Source organism: Syzygium oleosum, unplaced genomic scaffold, assembly GCF_021117445.2.
Source record: "Syzygium oleosum isolate NSW1041296 unplaced genomic scaffold, Sole_v2.1 Sole_v2.30, whole genome shotgun sequence".
Classification (NCBI taxonomy): domain Eukaryota; kingdom Viridiplantae; phylum Streptophyta; class Magnoliopsida; order Myrtales; family Myrtaceae; genus Syzygium; species Syzygium oleosum.
Window position 1 is genome coordinate 679641 of NW_026607514.1, and position 23756 is coordinate 703396.

A 23756-nucleotide genomic window follows, 5' to 3' on the forward strand; every position below is an offset into this window, starting at 1 on the left:
ATGACGCAAATCAATGCCTATACTTAGACATAAAAACATGAAAATTAAATGAGAAAATAAGATATGCAATTTCCTATATGCAAAATATGACATAAGATTTCCAATTGATAAGAAGTGCAAAGAACATGCATGACGTGAACATGCCTGAAGATCTTTTTATAGCTAGCAATTAAACAAGAGAAATCTTTGAAAGCAATGCCCATTGAAAACAGAACAAATAAACTCAACCCAATGTTACCCAATCAAGCTTGGATAGACAATTACCGCGATGGACAGCCGGACTAAAGCGATGCAAGTCTAGATGAATGGTGGCTGGATAGTGATGGGTCGGCCACACCAAAGGTGACCGATGGGGCACAATGTCCATTTGTCTGAAAGGCAGTGGGCCAATTTCGACGACAATGTAGGAGAGACCAATTTTATAACTGTCGATCAAAGAGATACGTACTATATAACTGTTGAGGAAATGGAGACAATATAATTGTCAATTGGTGGATCGTCAAAGAAGTAACCATCACGGAAGTGGAGGCGATGTGGTCGTCGAAGGAGCAGAGAAGATATAAGTAGTGTAGTCGACAATTTTAGAGGTTAACTGTTTTTAAATAAGGATGGTGCTAAATGTAAGGAGTGAAGTAGAGCATGTTTAGTTTTAGTAAATATTTGTTGATTGTCGATCGTAATTGTAAGTGCTTTTGAACAAAGACCGGCAATCAATTTGAGAACTGACGTTTGTAGTACTATTTACATCGCTGACGACGATAGTTCCTGATGTTCGTGCTTTTAAATTTTTTCTTCGACAGTTACATTCCCATTGAGAATTGAGCGAAGGACACCGCGCCACCTTCGTCGGTTCATAAGGTACTTCACCATTCGTTCGGTGAAACAACCTTCAAACTTGCATGAAGTGAAAGAATGACCATCATAGTTGGAGAAGAAGTCGCATGAGATCAAACAAAAAGGAGGAGGAGATGCTCGAGACTTGGCTCGGTAGTTGGCGTCAAAAAGTCCACGAAAAATGACGAGCGTGTGTGAACTGTCCCTGCCGTGTTCGGTCTCCCCTGTACATGTTCTTGTTGTGCGTGCGTGTGTGAATGGTCCTTGCCGCGTTCTCTGCTGCTTCAACGAAATCAGTACACTCACCGCGTGTGCGGGATTCTCCTCTCCTGTTCTCTCGTGTATTCGCATTCCCTTTCCTTACCTCTTCAAAATCTCTTGCCGACTAACTACACCATAATTGAATGAACGTCGATCGTGCCATACGATGGAAATAGCTCTCGTTTTTCTTGTCCGATTTTCGGTTGAGCAAAGGGAAAAGGAGAGAGCAACTGAAATCCCCATCTAGGCAACGGCTCGGGCGGGCTTGATCTTGATTATTCGTATGAGTTTAGGGCGTTAATTTAAGATCAAATTGCATGTCAGACCAATTTGAATGCGATTCAAAACCTAGCCAATTGGAATGAAATTTACTCGACGCAAACATGTTATTACTAAACAAAAGATGTTCACAAGAATATTTCGAATTCCCCAGTTTATCACGAACCATGACAATTCCAAAATGAATGGGCGACCGAAAGAGGAATTACGACTAATGCTTAATAATATGTATGGAGACATGGATTCAATTACAACGCCATTGCGACCTTGATCTCCAGTGACTAATTTCTGCATTAAGGCCATGTTCTTGAAATCCAACAAGTAAAGAACCGACCCAAATCCTCATTGCTTCTAATTAGTTTATATTTTCTTAATTTTGCAAAAACTCTATTCGATATTTGGTTAGATTTTTTAAAATTTTTTTTATCTACTTTTTCAAAAAATGAAAGTGCCAAAACGTTTATAAAAAATATATAAATAAATAAAATAGTTAATACCACGAAAAATTTCAAACTGATACATTTGTGACAAATTTTTTTCGAACTAATTTTTTTATCACGAAAAATCCCAAATTGGAATACCCATAACAAATTTACCCCGAACTAATTTTTTTATTACGAAAAACCTCAAATTAATACATTTATGACAAATCCACGAAAAATCACAAATTTATAAACCTGTTATAAACGGAGGGGTAAAACTCTAAACAGATACGTGTCATCCAACTCAGTATTTTAATAGTAAAATTTAACGAAAACGAATATACGATAAATTTATCATATGTATATTAATTTAAAATTTTTAATGATCAAAAAAATTAATTTAAAATAAATTTATCACAAACATATTATTTTTTTCTCCGTATCATTCCTAAATTGAAACGTGGAATTGAAGGAAAGGCGCATTAATGAAAGCCAGAGAAGACTCCTTTTGAAATGTACCATTGTACGGTCTTCCCGTTGACGTTGACGTTGACGAAGAAAAAATATGTATGGTCTACCCAGTCCTGTCAACGAGCAGAGCAGAGGGACCTGTCAAAAGGTCTGAAATTTAATAATCAATTTTGATGTGATTTTTTTTTTGTGCATTTTTGTTATAATTGGCAACCATTTTTTACCTGACAAAAAAAGTAAACCGATCATTTTCGGTGCCCCTCAAAATGGAAGGAAAAAATTGAGGAAATTGATCAGAATCTTTTTTTCCTTGTAATTGACTTGGAAAATTAATTACATGCACGAATGTACAAAATTTATTTGTATTTATTTATTCAAAAAAATGTGTACACCGAAGATAACACCAAAGAACTCCGATTTACACTAGCAACAATAGAGTTGGCGAAACATTGAGAATAAAACTAGAACCCATCATATAATTTCAAGCTATTAACTTCTCTTTTTTGGGCATCCAAAAGTGTGGCAGAAGTCAGCCTTTCCACAACATTGGGCAACTGGCCGATACTAATATTGTGTTGCAAAAGATAATTCGGATCGTAAATATGGGGGAAAAAGTGCATCCTAATGAAGGGCAGTCATTTTGTTTTATGTTTTCCGTCCATGCATGCACGAATTTCACCACTAAATGCTGTATAGAAATTTGCGTAGGAATGCATTGAGCTAGGCCTTAAGCCTTTGATGTTTGGAAGACTTGAAAGGGTTGGGGGAGAGAATTGGAATTGGAATAGAGAGAAAAGTGGTGTGGAAATCTAGAACACATTCATTTCGGAAGAGTCAAGGAAACAACAAAGGAGGAAGGGTTGTGCTAGCATCACTGTCACATGTTTTCCATAAGAGAGACAGAGTATATTGCTTGGAAATTTCCACGCACTTGTGTTGGAGAAAGGAAAATTTTGTAGCTTTCCTTTGACCATCAAACCGTAATGCAGCATAGGACGGTGATGCACAACCCCTTGGAGAAAAGTTGAGGAAACAGGCTGACAACGAACAGACCCTTTTCTCCAACCTTTGAGCTGTTCACACACAACTCCATCATGTGGGGGTCAAAATGTCATAAATCATGTTCTTTCCTTTCAATTGTTTTTTTTTTGTCAAATTGCCCCTGGTGGTTCTTTCTCCTTGTAAGTGAATGCGACCAAAAGTCCTGGAAATAACGAATAACGAAACAATTCATATAGAGAAATGTCAACTAATTCCATGCCATAACGGGAGATAGGTTTTTCGCTACTAATTCCCTTGCTGATTTAAACTCTTGAACGCCATTATGTTATTTGCAAGTGAACCTTCATGCTATTGGCCTTTGCTACCGAAACTCTTCCTATACCATATGAGTTGTAGTAGATGATACTATCATTAGTATCAGATGCAATAGCTGCAATTAGAGGTTAGCGCCGACGAGCAAAAAGAGGTGCCTAAATATAGATAGGAGGCTAGCAACCTAATAAGTTAGGTGACCTTGCCGCTTTTTTCTTTTGGAAGATTAATTTGGAAGAGATGATGAAAGCGAGCGGTAGTTTGCCAAGAGAGAAAGAAGAAAGAATAGCATAATTTTCACCATAGGCAAACCCTCCCTCACCGATCCCCGGTCGATATTGAATCAAAAAATTGGGGGCCATATCATCAAAAGGACTTCCAAATCCGAATTTATCAACATGTTTAATTAGATCCACTTTCATTCAAAGATTTAAGATAATGACTTATGTGTCAATGATGAGATATTGGCTGCACTATACTGCGTTAAATCTCCGACATGAAACTTCTCTAACAAATCTCAAGTGTGCGTTACAATAGATTCATTAAACGACAACTTAAGAATAGGAAAACGTGTTCGCAAAAGTGATTACTTTCTAGGTTTTTGCATTTTACTTAATTCAAATCTCGCGATTGACGCACTTCAACTTTTTTTTTAGCCATAAAACCTGAAACTTTCACAACATATAATTGTTGCCACGTAGATTCACATGTAAAAATTTAATAGTTTTTTAAACTTTAAAGGGTTAATACCATGAAAAACTCCAAATTGGTATACATGTGAAAATTTACCCCAAATTAATTTTTTTACCATAAAAAATCCTTAAACTAGTATATCAGCGACAAATTTACCTTCTGTTAGCTTCCGTTTAATTTTACCATCAAATTGCTGAGTTGGATGATATGTGACAGTTGACGAGTGTACCGGTTTGGGGTTTTATTAACCGGTTTGTCATAGGTTTTCTAATTTATGATTTTTCATGGTATTAATATAATTTAACGGAAGGTAAATTTGTCACAAATGTATCAATTTGGAGTTTATGGTGGTCAAAAAATTAGTTTGGAATAAATTTCTCATATGTACCGATTTAGGGTTTTTTGTGATCAGAAAATTAGTTCGAAGTAAAATAATGACATAACTTTTGTGCAGAAAAATGTTGCCCATAAAATAAGTCCATTTAATGATTTAAGTACTCATGTCATCCGCGTCCCCAACGGCCAAACCCCTCCGATACGTAACTTTCTGCAGAAGTCTTCACTCTATAAATTGTAACCAGAACTTCTCATCTGTTATTTCACCTATCAAACTCATCCCAAAAGCAAGAAACTTTCGAGAGTGAGTAAGAACAATGGCTAGCGACATGGTTCTTGTCTGCCGTGAACCCCAACCCGAACCCCTGTCCCTCGCCCACTCGCCGCCGCTCGCCGCCTCCTACAACGAGCGGATCCGCCCCTTGCTCGATGCTATCGACATGCTCCGGAACCTCCAGGTCATGAAGGAGGGCATCCAGCTCCCCACCATCGTCGTCGTTGGCGACCAGTCCTCCGGCAAGTCCAGCGTCCTCGAGTCCCTCGCCGGCATCAACCTGCCGCGGGGGCAGGGCATTTGCACACGCGTCCCTCTCATCATGCGACTCCAAGACAATCCTGGCGCCGATCAACCCGAGCTCTACCTCGAGTTCCACGGCAAAGTCGTCCACACCGATGAGGATGGCAGGCCATGGGAAGGGCATATTGAACGCCCCGCTGACTCTGGTTGTCAAGAAAGACGGTGTCCCGGACTTGACCATGGTCGACTTGCCTGGAATCACGAGAGTGCCCGTGCATGGCCAGCCCGAGAACATCTACGAGCAGATCTCAGAGATGATCATGGAGTACATTAGGCCTGAGGAGAGCATCATCCTCAATGTCTTGTCTGCGACGGTTGACTTCTCCACTTGCGAGTCCATAAGGATGTCGCAGGTAAGTTAACTCTAGACACGCTTGGCTCCCATATCAATTGAACACTCGAATGATGAAATTAACTCGAGGAGATGAGTCTATACAATAACTCGTCTTTATATTGCAGATGGTGGACAAGACCGGCAAGAGGACTCTGGCCGTCGTCACAAAGGCTGATAAAGCACCGGAGGGCTTGCTCGAGAAGGTGACGGCCGATGATGTCAATATAGGGCTTGGTTATGTGTGTGTGAGGAACAGGATTGGTGACGAGTCCTACGAAGAAGCGAGGCAGGAAGAGGCGAACCTATTCGCCGTGCACCCTCAGCTGTGCAAGATTGACAAGTCCATCGTTGGTGTGCCTGTCTTGGCACAAAAGCTGACGCAGATTCAAGCCACCATCATGGCCAAGTGTTTGCCCGAGATCGTTAGGAACATCAATGACAAGCTGAATGCGAACGTCGCCGAGCTTAAGAGGATGCCCAAGAATCTGTCCTCGGTCGCAGAGGCCATGACGGCCTTCATGCAGATCACAGGGTCAGCGAAGGAGTCGCTGAGGAAAGTCTTGCTGAGAGGCGAGTTCGATGAGTACCCGGATGAGAAGAACATGCACTGCACGGCCAGGCTGGCGGAGATGCTTAACCAATACTACGATGAGCTCCAAAACTGCCCCGAGAACGACCCGACGACTAACTTCTTGTTGGAGGAATTGGAGGTCTTGGAAGAGGCCAAAAGTATCGGGCTCCCGAACTTCCTCCCTCGCACTGCCTTTCTCACCCTTTTGCAGCGGAAGGTGAAGGCAATATCGAGCAAGCCGCCGAGTCTGGGGGTTCGTGCTTGGGACTACATTGACGGGGTTGTAATTCGGGTGTTGATGCAACACTCAGAGAACTACCGTCAGCTGCAGTCGTCAACGAGAAGAGCAGTGTTCAATCTGATCAACAAGATGAAGGAGAAGACGATTGATAGGATGACGGAGATTGTTGAAATGGAGAAGCTCACTGACTACACTTGCAACCCTGAGTACCTGTCGGAGTGGAACGAGCTGATGACCCAGCAGGACCCGTTCATGCAGGTGATCAACTCAGAGTATGGGCCCACCAAAATGGACCTCGAGGGGATCGGGCGGGTCGACGTGGGCCATCTGAGGAATCACAAGCAGCTGGTTCAGCAGGCCTTCGATCTGAAGATGAGGATGACCGCGTACTGGAAGATTTTGCTGAGGAGGTTTGTCGACTCGATGGCGCTACATCTGCCTTTCAGCATGCACAATTTGGTGAACAACGAGATGGAGAAGGAGATCGTGGATGAGCTGATCGGGCCCAATGGCGGTGGCGGCGGCATCGACAGGATGCTGGAGGAAGCGCCGTCGGTGGTGGCGAAGCGCGAGAAGCTGAGCAGGAGCATCAAGCTGTTGAGGGAGTCCGCGGAGGTGGTGGCCAAGATCATGCACCGGATTGCTACCGATGGTGACTACAATTACTAAGTAGTTTTTGTGGTTATAGTGTGTTCTTATCTTTGTGTGGTTATTCTATTATACTTTAATTAGCTTCCTAGGCTTAGGTGTTTTTCCTAGGAAGGGTATGAGTGTATTAATCTTATTGTTCTAATATCAGCTTACCAAATGTTAGTTTTACTGGTTGTTGTGTGTCTGCCACTCCAACCCACAATCAATTTATTATAATCGAGAAGTGATTCTATCTATAATTCCAGATTAATTAAGGGAAAATTTCGACGGCAGAACACTGCTAAAAACTTCTATATAAGAACGTGCGTTTTTATTCTTCTTCATAATGAAATTAATCAAAATTCCTCAAAGCTATCTTCAGAATCACTCAAAATAAAAAAGATTGGCTTGAAGTATTTTATTTTTTGACATTTAAAGTGCATCTTGTAAGTGATAGGTTCATCACCAAGGTAAATGAATTCACTTTGGTTTCAATATGTGTTGCACTAAAATTCATAACAATTGTAGTAGTTGCTTTAACATTCTCCCTCTTATAATGTCCATTAAATATTTAAAAACGACAAATGTAGCACGGAGTAATAAAATAAAAAATATAAAAACAAGTTAACCGGCTTTAATGTGAATGAAAATAAAAATGAACATATCCAAAAGGCACCTTAGTCAATTTTCAATTGGGACTAAAATTTTATTGTCAAATCAGTTCTTTTCCTATTTTATTAGAAACGATTTGATTCTTTAAACTCACGCGACAATCCAATCCTTGCACTTGCTAAAAAGTTTATGACATGTTATAAAAATGCAAATTACATGAGTACGTACATATGTATTAATAGTTTATAAAAAGAATGTTCTCATGTACAACCATCGATTCTTTAGTAGTTATTTTCCAATGTGAGAATTTATCTTCACATGGATAACTTAATAAGAATAATGAATTCTTACTACTCAAAGTGAAAAGACACAAAACACGTGAAAGAAACTACTTGTTGCTCTCGTGTGTTCAATTAACTGTTTTATGGATGTCGTCATATATGTGAAGATGGTGGCAAAAATTATCAAAGAAGTCCTAAACTTATTGCACTTATGCCAATTCAATTATAAACCTTTTAATTATGCCAATTAAATCCTAAATCTTTTCACGTTTTTGTCAATTGAGTTCATCTGGCCAATTGTGGCTGGAAATTGCTGACTGGACGCCAAGCGTCCTACGTGGTCAAACCGGTGTTGACCTTGAGAATTTTTACTGATAGTTTTTTGATTGATTTATTTATTTTTCCTTTAATTTTCTTTTCTTCTCTTTTCTTTCTTTACATTTTTTTTTACCGTGGCCGGCGAGGGTTGTGGCCCTCACCCAGATCTGGGCAAGGTTTGACAAGGGCCTGACGACCCTCGTAGGCCATAGTAAAAGAAAACAAGGAAAAGAAGGAAAAGAGAATAAAAGAAAAAAAGAAAAAATGAATAAAAAAGTAAACAAAAAATTATCTACGTCAACATTGGCCGTCCCCGACTATGCCACGTAGGATGCCCGGTATTCACGTTAGCATTGTAATTCTATTGCGTTGTTTCCTTTGAACTGTAGTTGCATGGAAGTCTTTGTAATCCTATCACCCCATTTTCAATTTGATCCACAATTTCTTGCGAAACCTCCTTGCAAAATGCTCCTGATGTTCTATTTGCTTTTTCGGTAAGTTTCTTCTTTAAAACCCCAATATGACGAGAAGCGTTTGAGAACTTCCTCTTACTCCATGCATCCAATTCGTTGGAAACCTTTTGCACTTTACTTATGAAACTCCTTCGTAGCGACCGTGGATATAGCCAGGTTCTTTTAATAATCTCATTACATTCTTGATCATATGGCCATAAAGCTTCGAATTTGAATTCTTTTTTCCTTCTCTCACGCACCGAATACAAGTAAAGTAAAATGGGACTATGGTTTCCACCGATGGCTAGTAAAGCAATAACTTCTGCATCGGGAACAAAACCCTGTCCAGTCTCTGTTTTACCAGGGCATTTCCATATCAACATCCATTAGCTAACAGTCATTTAAAAGTTCTCGGAGGGCAATTAACCTGCAGTGGTCCGCCTCTCTCTTACCAACTTTCTCCCAGTTATGAAGTGTTTTATTAAAATCACCCATACAAATTCAAGGAGTTGGTTGCTAGCATGTATTGTGCGTAATTGCTGCCACAAGAGAAGCCTCTCCTGGAAATTCATAGGGGCATGCAAGAAAGTGATCCTCGTAATTTGTCCACTACCCGGGTCTTTGCTGCAAAGGTATATACTCTTTTGAACTAGAGACCACCTCTAAAGAGACCTCCTCATCCGACATGTTTGCTAAAACTCCCGAAATGCCTTCCGGTTGCACCAGCATTGAATTCAGAAAGTTGAGACGTCGTATAACACGAGCCACAAAGTTCTTATTATTTGTCTCCATTAAGAAAACCACGTGGGGCGTTTCACAAGCCACTAAGGCTCTAAGTTTCTGGAATGTCAAGACAGTGCCCAGCCCTTGACAATTCTAGCTCAAGATTCTCATAATATCCCCGGTGACTTATAACAACTCCATATCATCTGAACTTTTGCTTAGGGCCGCTTGATGAAGCTCATTTTCATACTCCCCTTCCAACCCTATTTTCCGTATTCAAAGGCACCAGGTGACCTTCAGAAGGGCAGAATCTCAGCGCCAGACAGGGAGAGTACCAATGAAGATACACTAAGAGCAACCCCCGAGTCGGACCAACCCAACAAACAGCCCCGAGAGAACAAATAACCTTCACAAAAGTAAAATACCAGCTCGAGATAGAGAGAGGTCAGCCCGTCAATCAGCACCGAGAGAGCAAATGGGTACCGAATGAAGAAACGCACAGCTAGACCAAATCCTTGAGAGTATTTTCAAATTTCGCCAACTCTCATGATCCACGATAATTTCAAACATGTGGGTCCAAAAAATGGTCAGCCAATGGTTGGACATTAATCAATCTATCTCTGAGATCAAATTCACTGTTTGCAGACATATATAAACTATGGTGCGACAAAATGAGATGAGTTATGACCTATACGACTTGTTTGTTGCAAAGTTATTGGAAGAATATTCACTGATCTACAACAAAATGAACACAATTACGACGTGTGATGACCTCAAATACTATGAGAGTATCTCAAATTTCCCTAATAGTCATGAATCATGATAACTTAAAAGCAAGTGGAGTACCAATATAGGAATCGACCGATGCTAGGACATTGGTTGATCAAACTCTTTGGGTCGAATTTATTGTGTTAGAACTGAAATAAACTGATATATGACAATGTCAGATGTGTTATGACTTGTCACGACTAATTTATTGGAAGTCATTGTGAAATATTACATTGACTCATGATATAAGGACCGCAATTACAAAGTTTTACAGCCTAATTATTCACGATATTATTTTCAATTTTGTCCAACTCTCATGAACCATGATAAATTCAAATCATTTGAGAGGAAAAAGTATTGCCCGATCTTTGAGAGAAAATATATTGTTTTAGGATATAAATAAATTTTGATGTGACACTAGGAGATGTGTCGCGACCCTTCTGAGGTGAATCCTTGAGGGAATTTGATGGATTGTCAAGTGGGCGTGAACGGTCTCTCTCGCGAGGTGGTGCTTGCTCTTAACACAGGCTCTCCTAAACCCTACCAATCATGACTTAATTTTTCAATTAGTTATATCTTTTTTTTTACTTTAGAAATCAAAAATAATCTATTATGGGCCGATTTTGAAGCCAAGTAAGATGTGGGAGCCTTTCTTACTTCTACGAACTAGAGACTCGTGAATATGGGGACTTGATATTCTAGATATGCTTGACGCACACTATTGGTACATTTTTCTCTTTAGGGTTAATATCATAAAAAATCCTAAACTGGTACACCTCTGACAATTTTACCCCCTAACTAATTTTTTGACAACTAAAAACTCCAAACTTGTACATTTGTGACAAATTTAAATTTATTAAAACTAATATTTTGATACAAAAGAACCCCAAAGCGATACATTTATGACAAATTAAAACCTCCGTTAGTTTCCATTAAATTGAATTAATATTTAAAAACAGCAATTTGACAGTAAATTTAACGGAAACAAATTGAGGATAAATTTAAACTGTACTAGTTTGCACATCATGTCAAATATCTTGTGTCATTTAACAAAGTGTACGGTAAATTTTGTGGTATTAACCATTCTCTTTAATGTAAACGTTTCATGCAATCTTTTATTTCTTTTTCTTAAAACGTGAAGATTTAGGTTATTATGCAAGAATGCTCGATCAAGTAAGAAATCAAACCACAAAAGAAAAGGAAAATAAAGCAAATAAAGGTAGGAAAATAAAGGACCCGATTGGTATCGGGCAAAATTAATTTATGCCTTATTCTTAAGGTCCGGGACAAAACCCCCATGAGCCATGCATAAAATAAATGTACACTGAACTAGGCTAATTAACATGAATTGCCCAATTTAAGTAATAAAATAGATTTCAAACTATATGAAATAATGCTAATTTAATTATTCTTATGGTGCATTAATCACCTAAATGCGATTTAAATGCAATTCTAAATGGCCTGGACGTGCCTGAAAACACTTATTTATGAAAAGCCTAATTTTTCTAATATGCCAATTAGCATGATGCAAGTAAACATATGAAATCCTATCTTAATATGCAAAACATGTGTGAATGATGCAAATCGATGACTGATGAGGCAATGACTCCATTACGACCGCAAAAACCAGGAGAATATTTTCAAATTTCCCCAAACTCTCATAAACCATGATCTGTTCAAATCAACTGGGTGGAAAAAAGTACGTCCAGGTGGACCAATACTTACATATCAAACCATTGATCTCTGAGAGACAAATAAATCGTGGTCCTCCAAAACAGAATGCGTTACAACATGTTCATCGAAAAGTTATGACAAAAATTTTCATCGACATTCGACAAAATGAATGCAATTATGACATGTTACAACATCAAACAACCTCAAAGTTTCTGAAATCTCCCCGGTTATCACGAACCACGATAATTCCAAAGAAAGTGGGCGATCAAAATAGGAATCGGCTACTTATAATTGCTACATACCAAGATATGGATTCAATTAAAATGCATTGCGACCTTGATCTCAAATGACTAATTTCCACGTACAGGCCGTGTTTTTGAAATCTAACAAGTATGAAACCAACCCAAATCCTCATTGCTTCTAATTATTTCTTGTTTTCTTAAAATTTTAAAAAACTCTACAATATTGGGTTGGAAGTCTTTCGTTTTAACAATTTGGGATACTGACACAAATAATTTCTGAATTTTGGCATAATGTGTAATGTGGTCCCTAAACTTTTAATTTATTCAATATGGTCCTTGAACTTTAGCCCAATGTGCAATATCGCCCTTAAACTTTTAATTTGTTCAATGTGGTTCATTCTAGTCCCTAAACTACTTGAAAAATATTAATGTTGTCCATGAACTTGAATTAATAGAAGGATAATATTGAACATTTTCATATAGTTTATGGACTAAATTGAATAAATACCAAAAGTTCGTGGATCACATTGAATAAATTAAAAATTCAGAGACGACATTGCACATTGGGCTAAAGTTCAAATATCGCATTAAATGGATTAAAAGTCGAGGAACTAAATTGTATGTTGAGGTAAAGTACATGGATCATTTATGTTGCTTTCCCCAAAAGAAAAAATTATCTATGTTTTTCAAGAGCCGAAAGTGCCAAAGCGTCATATAAAAAAGGAGTGAACAAAAGAATAAAAAGCGTCCGAGGAAAGGCGACGAAAGCCAAAGAAGAAAATAACCCGCTTTTGCCAATGTAAAAGAGTGGAAACTCCTTGCTTTTTGAAAAGTCCAATCGTACGGTCTCCCCACGACGAAGGAAACAATGTACGGTCTCCCCAGTCCCAGTAGCAGAGGAGAGGAACCTGGTCAAAAGGCTGAATATAATAATAAATTTGATGTGATCTCTTTTTTTAAATTAACACCACAAAAAATTTAAATTAGTACATTTACGATAAATTTATTCAAAATTAATTTTTTAATTACCAAAACTTTTAATTGGTACATATGTAATAATTTTACCATAGACTACTTTATTGACAATCAAAAACCCCAAACTGTTACATTTATGAAAAATTTACCCTCCGTTAAATTGGTTTAATATCACAAAAAATTACAAACTAATACACCTATAATAAACGGATGGTAAAACCCCAAACCGGTACATCCGTTAACTGTTGTGTGTCATTTAACAAAGCAATTTAAAAGTAAAATTTAATAAAAACTAACAGAGGGTAAATTTGTCATAAGTGTACTAGTTTGAGATTTTTTGTAGTAAAAAAATTAGTTTAGGTAAATTTATCACAAATGTACCAAGTTGAAATTTTTCATTGTATTAACCCATTCTTTTTTCTATTAATTGGAAACTAATTTTAACTGGACAAAAAAATAAATCGATTATTTTCAGTGCCCTTCAAGTGGAACAAAAAGATTGAGGGAATTGAACACAATCTTCAGAGCATTGGACTGCATAATATTGCAGATGAAATCTTTTTGCCGTCAATGACAAGGACGAGCGGCCGGCGAGAGACCGATGCTAATACCGTAATACATTAGATAATTTGGATCACTGAGACAAAAAAAAAATGCACATCCTAATGAAAATAGTCATTTGGTTTTCTGTTTTCCATCCACACATGCACGGATTTGCAGTAAATGCAATATAGAAATTGTATGCCCATCATATGAGTGAGTCGAGTTGGGTCGAAGATGATCCAACCCAAAGGGGACAATAAATGGACAAGAAATGAGTAATTGACAATCCTTAATCTATTGTGAGATTGATAGTATGTTCTGTATCACAAAATAATAAATAATGAATAATTATAAATTGTTGTGGGGTCAATTCTTTCAAGAATTTGTGCCTCACAACATATTATTACTCTCATGTCAATGTTCTTTCCTTTCAATTTTTTGTTTAATCTTTTCAAACAACTCAGAAAACAATTATTTTCCTTTTCTCCACCCTTATTCTTTCTGACCTCATGTTTTTTCATGTAGATTTGTTCCGCCTCCTCCATTAAAAGTTTCTTTTTTCAAAAGAAAAAAAAAAAATTCAAAAAAAAAAAAAATAATATTAAAAAATTGGATGAAAAGTGAATTGGGTAGATTTGGGATAAAAGTAAAAGTTTGAGGTTTTTTATAAGATAAAAAAAGGTTTGGGATATAATTGGGACAAAGGGTAAAGTTGGGGTTTTTTAAGGGAATTGGGCCTCTTTGCCAATGAAAAAGAGTGGAAACTCCCTGCTTTTTGAAAAGTCCAATCGTACGGTCTCCTCACGACGAAGAAAACAATGTACGGTCTCCCCAGTCCCAGTAGCAGAGGAGAGGAACCTGGTCAAAGGGCTGAATATAATAATCAATTCGATGTGATCTCTTTTTTTAAATTAATACCACGAAAAATCTAAATTGATACATATATAATAAATTTATTTAAAATTAATTTTTCAATCACCAAAACCTCTAATCGGTACACATGTAACAATTTTATCATAAACTAATTTTTTGACAACCAAAAATCTCAAACTGGTACATTTATGAAAAATTTACCCTCAGTTAAATTGGTTTAATACCACGAAAAATCACAAACTAATATACCTATGACAAACGGATGGTAAAACCCCAAACCGGTATATCCGTCAATTGTTGTGTGTCATTTAACAAAGCAATTTAAAAGTAAAATTTAATAAAAACTAATATAGGGTAAATTTGTCATAGGTGTACTAGTTTGAGATTTTTTGTGATCAAAAAATTAGTTGAGGTCAATTTTTCACAAATGTACCAAGTAGAGATTTTTCGTTGTATTAACCCTTTCTTTTTTCTATTAATTGGAAACCAATTTTAACTAGACAAAAAAATGAATCGATTATTTTCAGTGCCCTTCAAGTGGAAGAAAAAGATTGAGGGAATTGACCACAATCTTCAGAGCTTTAGACTGCATAATATTGCAGATGAAATCTTTTTGTCGTCAATGACAAGGACGAGTGGCCAGCGAGAGACCGATGCTAGTACCATAATACATTAGATAATTTGGATCACTGAGACAGAAAAAAAATGCACATCCTAATGAAAGTAGTCATTTGGTTTTCTATTTTCCGTCCACACATGCACGAATTTGCAGTAAATGCAATATAGAAATTGTATGCCCATCAGATGAATGAGTCGAGTTGGGTCGAAAATGATCTAACCCAAAGGGGACAATAAATGGACGAGAAATGAGTAATTGACAATCCTTAATCTATTGTGAGATTGATAATATGTTCTGTATCAAAAAATAATAAATAATGAATAATTATAAATTGTTGTGGAGTCAACTCTTTCAAGAATTTGTGCTTCACAACATACTATTACTCTCGTGTCAATGTTCTTTCCTTTCAATTTTTTGTTTAATCTTTTCAAACAACTCAGAAAACAATTATTTTCCTTTTCTCCACCCTTATTCTTTCTGACCTCATGTTTTTTCATGTAGATTTGTTCCGCCTCCTCCATTATTTAAGGTTTCTTTTTTTCATTAATTTTTGTATTAAGTTTAATATTTGAAGATAAAAAATTGAATTTTTTCTTATAAACATATAATTTAATTATAGAAAAAATGTCTAGGCACCACATGAATGAACTTTATTGGTCCATTTGGCATAATCATCATGAGAGCTTAGTCTATAAATAGAAGGGACCCCAAGCCATTTCAAACTTTGTGCCATCGCCATCAAACTCGCTCTTTTCGCGGCACTACCACCACTAGATGTAGCCATCCTCTCGGCCATTGTGCCATTAGAACCCTATACTTGGCCACCATGAATGTTATGACATCCGCGAAATTGGACCTAGATGACCAAAGGTAAGTGGTAGTAGATTTGGTTAGGGCGTAGTCGTTGCGCGTCGGTAATGGAATAGATGAACAAGTTGGTGTAAATATGCTTGCAGGGTTGGTCATGTTTGCTTCAAGGATTGTCCATGAATTGGCCTAGGGATCGATAGTGGAATGACTTCCCAATCACGTAATTCGATTAGAGTGATACGACTGTGGATTGACCCTTTGACCATAAGGGCTGTTAGTGGAAAGGTCTGAGATGACCATGGATCAGCGCCGTGTTGGCATATGTTGGTCGCGGATGATTCCGCACGACCATGCATCGGTCCCGGATAACCATGGATTAATCCCGTAATACTGAATTACACGAGGCTACATGGCAATGCCGTCATCGATGGATTTCGAGATGATGCCACCATCGATGGATTTTGAGGTGATGCTCGAGGGAGGCTCGAATGCCCGGTGGAAATCGGAGGAACCGATGGATTTCAGTTGATGAACAATGAATCCCGTGTGTTGATCTTTGCATACAACATTGAAAACCATGCTTGAGGTTCTCTTGTTTGTTGAACATGTTGTGTTTAGTACATAGGCAAGGTAAGAAATATTGCTATTGATCTACTATCAACAAGCCAACAGTAACGGTTATTTCTCTTGCTCTATGCGAGGCTATTTCCTAGCCGAAGCATAATGAATTTAACTTACTGAGTGTCGATTTACTCTTTATTATTTTCAGCTTTGTAGGTGCTCTACCATCTTCCATCTGCTTCGGTCTTCCGATTGAAATGCATGTTCGAGTAATAGATGTAGTTGATGTTACAACCGAAACCACCCATCGTAAGTATAGCACTACCCTTTGGGTTCAAGAGAGCGCGAACGAGGTGGTTCCCTACCAATACGAGGTGTGGTTTGTTTTGATGGATGGAGACGTGATTGGACCCCTTCTGGGATTCAATGGACCACCCGGAGCCGCCGATGAGGCCGCGCCCTAGGAGACCGTGGGCGGGCTTTAGAATACCAACCGAAGGGAAAGCTAACCTTTTTGCTTTTTGTGAAGGGACGATAGTGAAGCTAAGTTTAACCCAGCCATGCAATGTATGTGAGCGGATACTGGGCGTGATCCAGGTGTAAGTAAATAGATGCATAGGCCCGTAGTAAAAAGAGGTCTTGTAAAATATTTGTCCATAATGTAAAATATGGTGTGCTTGTATAATATGCGTTTTAGCTCACATCGTTGTTGTTCGTGATTGATGCTTGTAGCTTCTGCTTGTGCGTAATTAAAGAATCACATAATGGAACGTCGCAATATCAATCCCCGGCACGAAGGAAAAATCGCGACCGGGCTAAGGACCAAACACCACGGACTTGGCTCGTGGCGTGACAAATACTACTACCCACCATGCCCCAATACTAACGGCCAAAAAATAATTTTAATCGCCTCCATTGAAGAAGCAAGAAGCACAATCTTGAGAAAAAAAAAACAATCGAAAAAAATGAAGGCTCTTGGTGCAAACAATGAAGAGGGAATGGCCATGCCTCAAAACACAAATTATTGCTAAGAACTCCGGACCCAAAAGTCACTGTTTCAGTTTCTTAAGTTTTAAGTTCTCTAGGGTCTAAAAGCTGGAGCATTACGAGGTTATTTGGCAAACTGTACTTAAAGTTTCCACCTTTAAGATCTAAGTTTACACCATGACATAACCTTTGGACAACAAAATTATGTCTTCCACATTAAGTTCCTAGCTTTTGTCCATCCACGACACCAATCCCCTCCATGAAGTCATCTCGTCGTCCAACGTGCGATAGATGTCTAGTCTCTATATAACGAACCCATAACTTCACTACTCTATAGAACGAATCATCACTTCACATCTTTTATTTCACCGATCAAACTCATCCAAAGCAAAAGAGAGATTTCGAGAGGCTGCAAACAATGGGCGGCGGCCGGGCTCTTGTCTGCAGCGAACCCGAATCTGAACCCGAACCCCTGTCTGCCCACGCGCCGCCACTTGCCGCCTCCTACAATGACCGGATCCGCCCCCTTCTCGATGCAATTGACAGGCTCCGGAACCTCCAGGTCATGAAGGAGGGCATCCAGCTCCCCACCATTGTCGTTGTCGGCGACCAGTCCTCCGGCAAGTCCAGCGTCCTCGAGTCCCTCGCCGGCATCAACCTGCCACGGGGGCAGGGCATTTGCACACGCGTCCCTCTCATCATGAGACTCCAAGACAACCCTGACACCGATCGACCCGAGCTCTACCTCGAGTTCCACGGCAAAGTCGTCCCCACCGATGAGGACCACGTCTCCGAGGCCATTAATGCCGCCACCGACGAGATGGCAGGCCCAGGGAAGGGCATATTGAACGCCCCGCTGACTCTGGTTGTCAAGAAAGATGGCGTCCCGGACTTGACCATGGTGGACTTGCCGGGAATCACTAGAGTGCCCGTGCATGGCCAGCCCGAGAACATCTACGAGCAGATCTCAGAGATGATCATGGAGTACATAAGGCCTGAGGAGAGCATCATCCTCAATGTCTTATCAGCGACGGTTGACTTCTCCACTTGCGAGTCCATAAGGATGTCGCAGGTAAGTATACTCTAGACACGCTGGGCTCCCATATCAATTGAATACTGGAATAATTTATTTAACTCAAGGAAATGAGTCTATACGATTATTCGTTTTTCTGTCGCAGATGGTCGACAAGACCGGCAGGAGGACTCTGGCCGTCGTCACAAAGGCCGATAAAGCTCCGGAGGGCTTGCTCGAGAAGGTGACGGCCGATGATGTCAATATAGGGCTTGGTTATGTGTGTGTGAGGAACAGGATTGGTGACGAGTCCTACGAAGAAGCGAGGCTGGAAGAGGCGAAGCTGTTCCACACGCACCCTCTGCTGTGCAAGATTGACAAGTCCATCGTTAGTGTGCCTGTCTTGGCACAAAAGCTGACGCAGATTCAAGCCACCATTATGGCCAAGTGTTTGCCGGAGATTGTCAAGAAGATCAATGATAAGCTGAACGCGAACGTCGCCGAGCTTAAGAGGATGCCCAAAAATCTTTCCTCAGTCGCAGAGGCCATGACGGCCTTCATGCAGATTCTTGGGTCGGCGAAGGAGTCTCTGAGGAAAGTCTTGGTGAGAGGCGAGTTCGATGAGTACCCAGAAGAGAAGAACATGCACTGCACGGCCAGGCTAGTGGAGATGCTACACCAATACTCCGATGAGCTCCAAAACTGTGCCGAGAATGACCCGAGGACCAACTTCCTTTTGGAGGAATTGGAGGTCTTGGAAGAGGCCAAAGGGATCGGGCTCCCTAACTTCCTCCCTCGTACCGCCTTTCTCACCATTTTGCAGGGGAAGGTGAAGGGAATATCGAGCAAGCCGCCGAGTTTTGTGGCTCGTGTTTGGGACTACATTGAAGGAGTTGTGATTCGGGTATTGATGCAACACTCAGAGAATTATCCTCAGCTTCAGTCGTCAACGAGAAGAGCAGCGTCCAATCTGATCAACAAGATGAAAGAGAAGGCGATGGATAGGATGATGGAAAGTGTTGAAATGGAGAAGCTCGCTGACTACACCTGCAACCCTGAGTACCTGTTGGAGTGGAACAAGTTGATGTCCCAGCAGAACACATTCATGGATGCGATCGAGCACGTGTCAAAGCCTAGCAACATTGTCCTCCAGGGGATCGGTGAGGTCGACGTGGCCGACCTGAGGTATCACAAGCAGCAGATTCAGGAGGCGTTCGATCTGAAGATGAGGATTACCGCATACTGGAAGATTGTGCTGCGGAGGCTCGTCGACTCGATGGCACTGCATCTGCTGTTCAGCGTGCAGAACTTGGTGAACAATGATATGGAGACAGAGATTGTGGGCGAGCTGATTGGGCCCAATGGCAGTGGCGGCATCGAGAGGATGCTGGAGGAAGCACCGTCGGTGGCGGCGAAGCGTGATAAGCTGAACAGGAGCATCAAGCTGTTGAGGGAGTCTGTGGCGGTGGTGGCCAAGATCATGGACCGGATCGCTACTGATGGGGACTACGATGATTGATTAGTGTTGTTGTTCTACTGGGATTTTTGCTTTCTTATTTTGAGTGTGCTGTTGTTTGGACTGGCCTTTAACTAGCTTCCTAGGATAAGGTGTTTTTCCTAGGAATGGTATGAGAGTGTTGCTTTTGTTGTTCTAGTAATCAGCCTTCTGAATGTTGAGTTTTAAAGGTTGTTTTGTGTCTGCCAATGGGTGTTGATGGGCTTTGTTATGGTTCTATTGCCCACACAAGTTACAGCATGAGCAAGGGTTAATCATTAGAAACCTGAGTGATGCGCGAATCCAACCCACGATCATTTTATAATCACAAAGTGATGATTCCATCTGTTTATAATTCTAGATCAACTAGTGAAAAATTTTGACGTCAAAAGACCACTAATTACTTCTATATAAGAACGTGCATTTTCGTTCTTCTTCATAACGAAATTAATTGAGATTTCTTAAAGCCGTCTTCAAAATCACTAAGAAGAAAAGTTGCCTCGAAGTTTTTTTTTTTAAGTTCGGTAAATGAATTCATCTTGGTTAATATGCGTTGCACTAAAATCTACAACACTTGTAGTAGTTGCTTTAAGTTCTCCTTTTTATAATGTCCATTAAATATGTAAATAATGATAAGTGTATCACATAGTAACAAAACGAAAAAAAATATAATTAAGAGTTAAACATGACGGACATTATTTAATAAAATGATGATAAATAAACATTTATTACCGTGGCCAACCAAACGTTGCGTTTAATCAAGAACCATTTAGATAAACTAAAAGCAAGTCAACTGAGATGGAGATGGAGATCATGGGCGAGCTGATCGGACCCAATGGCGGCGGCAGCGGCGGCATCGAGAGGATGCTGGAGGAAGCGCCGTCGGTGGCAGCGAAGCACGAGAAGCTGAGCAGGAGCATCAAGCTGTTGAGGGAGTCTGCGGAGGTGGTGGCCAAGATCGTGGACCGGATTGCTACCGATGGTGACTACAATTATTAAGTAGTTTTGTGGTCATAGTGTGTTCTTATTTCTGTGTGGTTATGCTACTGGACATTTGCTTAGCTTCCTAGGATTAGGTGTTTTTCCTAGGAAGGGTACGAGTGTATTAATCTCGTTGTTCTAATAATCAGCTTACAAATGTTAGTTTTAATGGTTGTCGTGTGTCTGCCATTCCAACCAACAATCAATTTGTTATAATCGAATAGTGATTCTATCTATAATTCTAGATTAATTAAGGGAAAATTTTGACGGCAGAAGACTGCTAAAAACTTTTGTATAAGAACGTGCATTTTTATTCTTCTTCTTAACGAAATTGATTAAGATTCCTTAAAGCTATCTTCAGAATCACTCGAATTAAAAGGTTGCCTTGAAGGCTTTTTTTTTTTTTAAATTTAAAGTCCGTGTTGCCAGTGATAAGTTTATCACCAAGGTAAATGAATTCATTTTGGTTTCAATGTGCCTTGCACTAAAATTCATAACAATTGTAGTAGTTGCTTTTAAAGAAAATAAAGAATTGAGTCAATGAAGAGTTGTTTTTCATTGATATATTGTACAGTATAAATAGAGATATCATCACCTATAATTATGGTAGAAGTTAAAAATAAAATATGCAACTTGATTTACAAGGAAACTGAATAAAAGACAAATCAGAAAACATCTCCAAATGATCAACTCGTGGATACTCTACTTGATATATTATCTTCATGCTGATTTGTAGAAGATTCTGCACTGCAACCATTCTGATTTTTTGCCTTTTGATTTGTTGCTTCCATAGCTTTAACTTTCTCCCTTTTATAATGTTCATTAAATATTTAGAAACGATAAATGTATCACGGAGTAATATAGTAAAAAATAGATAACCAATAGTTAGACATGACAAACATTATTTAATAAAAATGATGATAAATAAACACTTATTACTAAGGGTAACCAAACATTATTTTTAATTAAGGATCATTTAGATAAACTAAAAACAAGTTAACCGGTTTTAATGTGAATGAAAATAAAAATGAACATATCCAAAAGGCACCTTAGTAAATGTTCAATTGGGACTTAAATTTTATTGTCAAATCAGTCCTTTTCCTATTTGATTGGAAACAATTTGATTCTTTTAAATCCCGTGACAATCCAACCCTTGCATTTGCTACAAAGATTATGACATGTTATAAAAAAATGCAAATTGCATACGTACGTACATATGTATTGATAGTTTATAAAAAGAATGTGCTCATGTACAACTATCGATTCTTTAGTAGTTATTTTCCAATCTGAGAAAATATTTTCACGTGGATAACTTAATAAGAATAATAAATTCTTACTACTCAAAATGAAAAGACACTAAACACGTGAAAGAAACTACTAGTTGCTCTCGTATGTTCAACTCACTATTTTATGGATGTCGCCATCTATGTGAAGAAGGTGAGGAAAATTATCAAAAAAGTACTAAACCTATTGCACTTTTGCTAATTCAGTCATAAACCTTTTAATTGTGCCAATTGAATCATAAACTTTTTCATGTTTTTGTTAATTAAGTTCATCCGGCCAATTGTGATCGGAAATTACTGACGTGGACATCGAGTGTCCTGTGTGGCCCAAACGCCGAGCATCCTACGTGGCCTAATCGACGCTGACGTGGATAAATTTTTCATAATTTTGTTATTTGTTTATTTATTTTTATTTTCTTTTTCCTACATTTGCTTTTCTTCTCTTTTCCTTCTTTACATTTTTTTTTACTATGGCCAACAAGGGTCGTGGGCCTCACCCAGATCTGGGCAAGGTCTAGCGAGGGCCCAGTGAACCTCGCCGACCATAGTAAAAAAGAAAAGAAAAAAAGGAAAAGAGAAGAAAAGGAAAAAAGGAAAAAGAAAAAATAAATAAATACATAAAAAAATAATAAATAATTATTCACGCCAGCGTTGGTCGTCCCGACCATGCCATAAAGGTACCATGTCAGCATTGTAATTTAGTTGCTCTGTTGCCTCTGAACTGTAGTTGCATTAAAGTACTTTGTATTCCTATCACCCCATTTTAGCTAGTTAATAATGGATATTAAGCCTTAGTAAATTTCTTCCTGTCTCCAGAGTTTTTCAATTTGATCCACAATTTCTTGAGAAACCTCCTTGCGAAATGCTCCTGATGTTCTATTTGTTAGTTCGATAAGTTTCTTTTTTAAAATCCCAATCTGACGAGAAGCATTTGAGAACTTCCTCTTACTCCATGCATCCAATTCGCTGGAAATCTTCTGAACTTTACTTATGAAACTCCTTTGCAACGATTGTGGATCTAGCCAGGTTCTCTTAATAATCTCATTACATTTTTTATCATCCGGCTAGAAAGCTTCGAATTTGAATTCCGTTTTTCTTCTCTCACGCACCGAATACAAGGAAAGTAAAATGGGACTATGGTCTGCATCGATGGCTGGTAAAGCCATAATTTCTGCATCAGGAGCAAAACCCTTCATTCGATGTTACACGAGACCCTGTCCAGTCACTGTTTTACCAGGACATCTCCTTCTCTATTATTTGCCCATGTAAACGCACATCCCTAACTCTCAACATCCATTAGCGAACAATCATTTAAAAGTTCTCGGAAGGCTACTATCCTGTAGTGGTCTGCCTCTCTTCACCAACTTTCTCCTAGTTATAAAGTATTTTGTTAAAGGGAGTTGGTTGCTAGCATGTATTGTGCGTAATTGCTGCCACAAGAGAAGCCTCTCCTGGAAATTCATAGGGGCAAAGGCAAGAAAGTGATCATCGTAACTCGTCCACTGCCCGGGTCTTTGTTGCAAAGGTCTACTCTTTTGAACTTGAAACCACCTCCAAAGAGACCTCCTCCCACATGATTGCTAA

At 39.1% G+C, this 23756-nt stretch overlaps 1 protein-coding gene and 1 pseudogene across 1 annotated transcript; both read left to right on the plus strand.

The window, feature by feature from the left end:
• The first annotated feature begins 4885 nt into the window (after positions 1-4885).
• Positions 4886-7152, plus strand: LOC115668388 (dynamin-related protein 4C-like; annotated as a pseudogene).
• A 10534-nt stretch (positions 7153-17686) lies between these two features.
• LOC115694427 (dynamin-related protein 4C-like) lies at positions 17687-20067 on the plus strand. The gene is made up of 2 exons (XM_030621555.2): positions 17687-18473; positions 18580-20067. The coding sequence occupies exons 1-2, from the start codon at positions 17820-17822 to the stop codon at positions 19930-19932; spliced, it is 2007 nt and encodes a 668-aa protein (XP_030477415.2). The 5' UTR covers positions 17687-17819; the 3' UTR covers positions 19933-20067.
• Positions 20068-23756: the final 3689 nt, after the last annotated feature.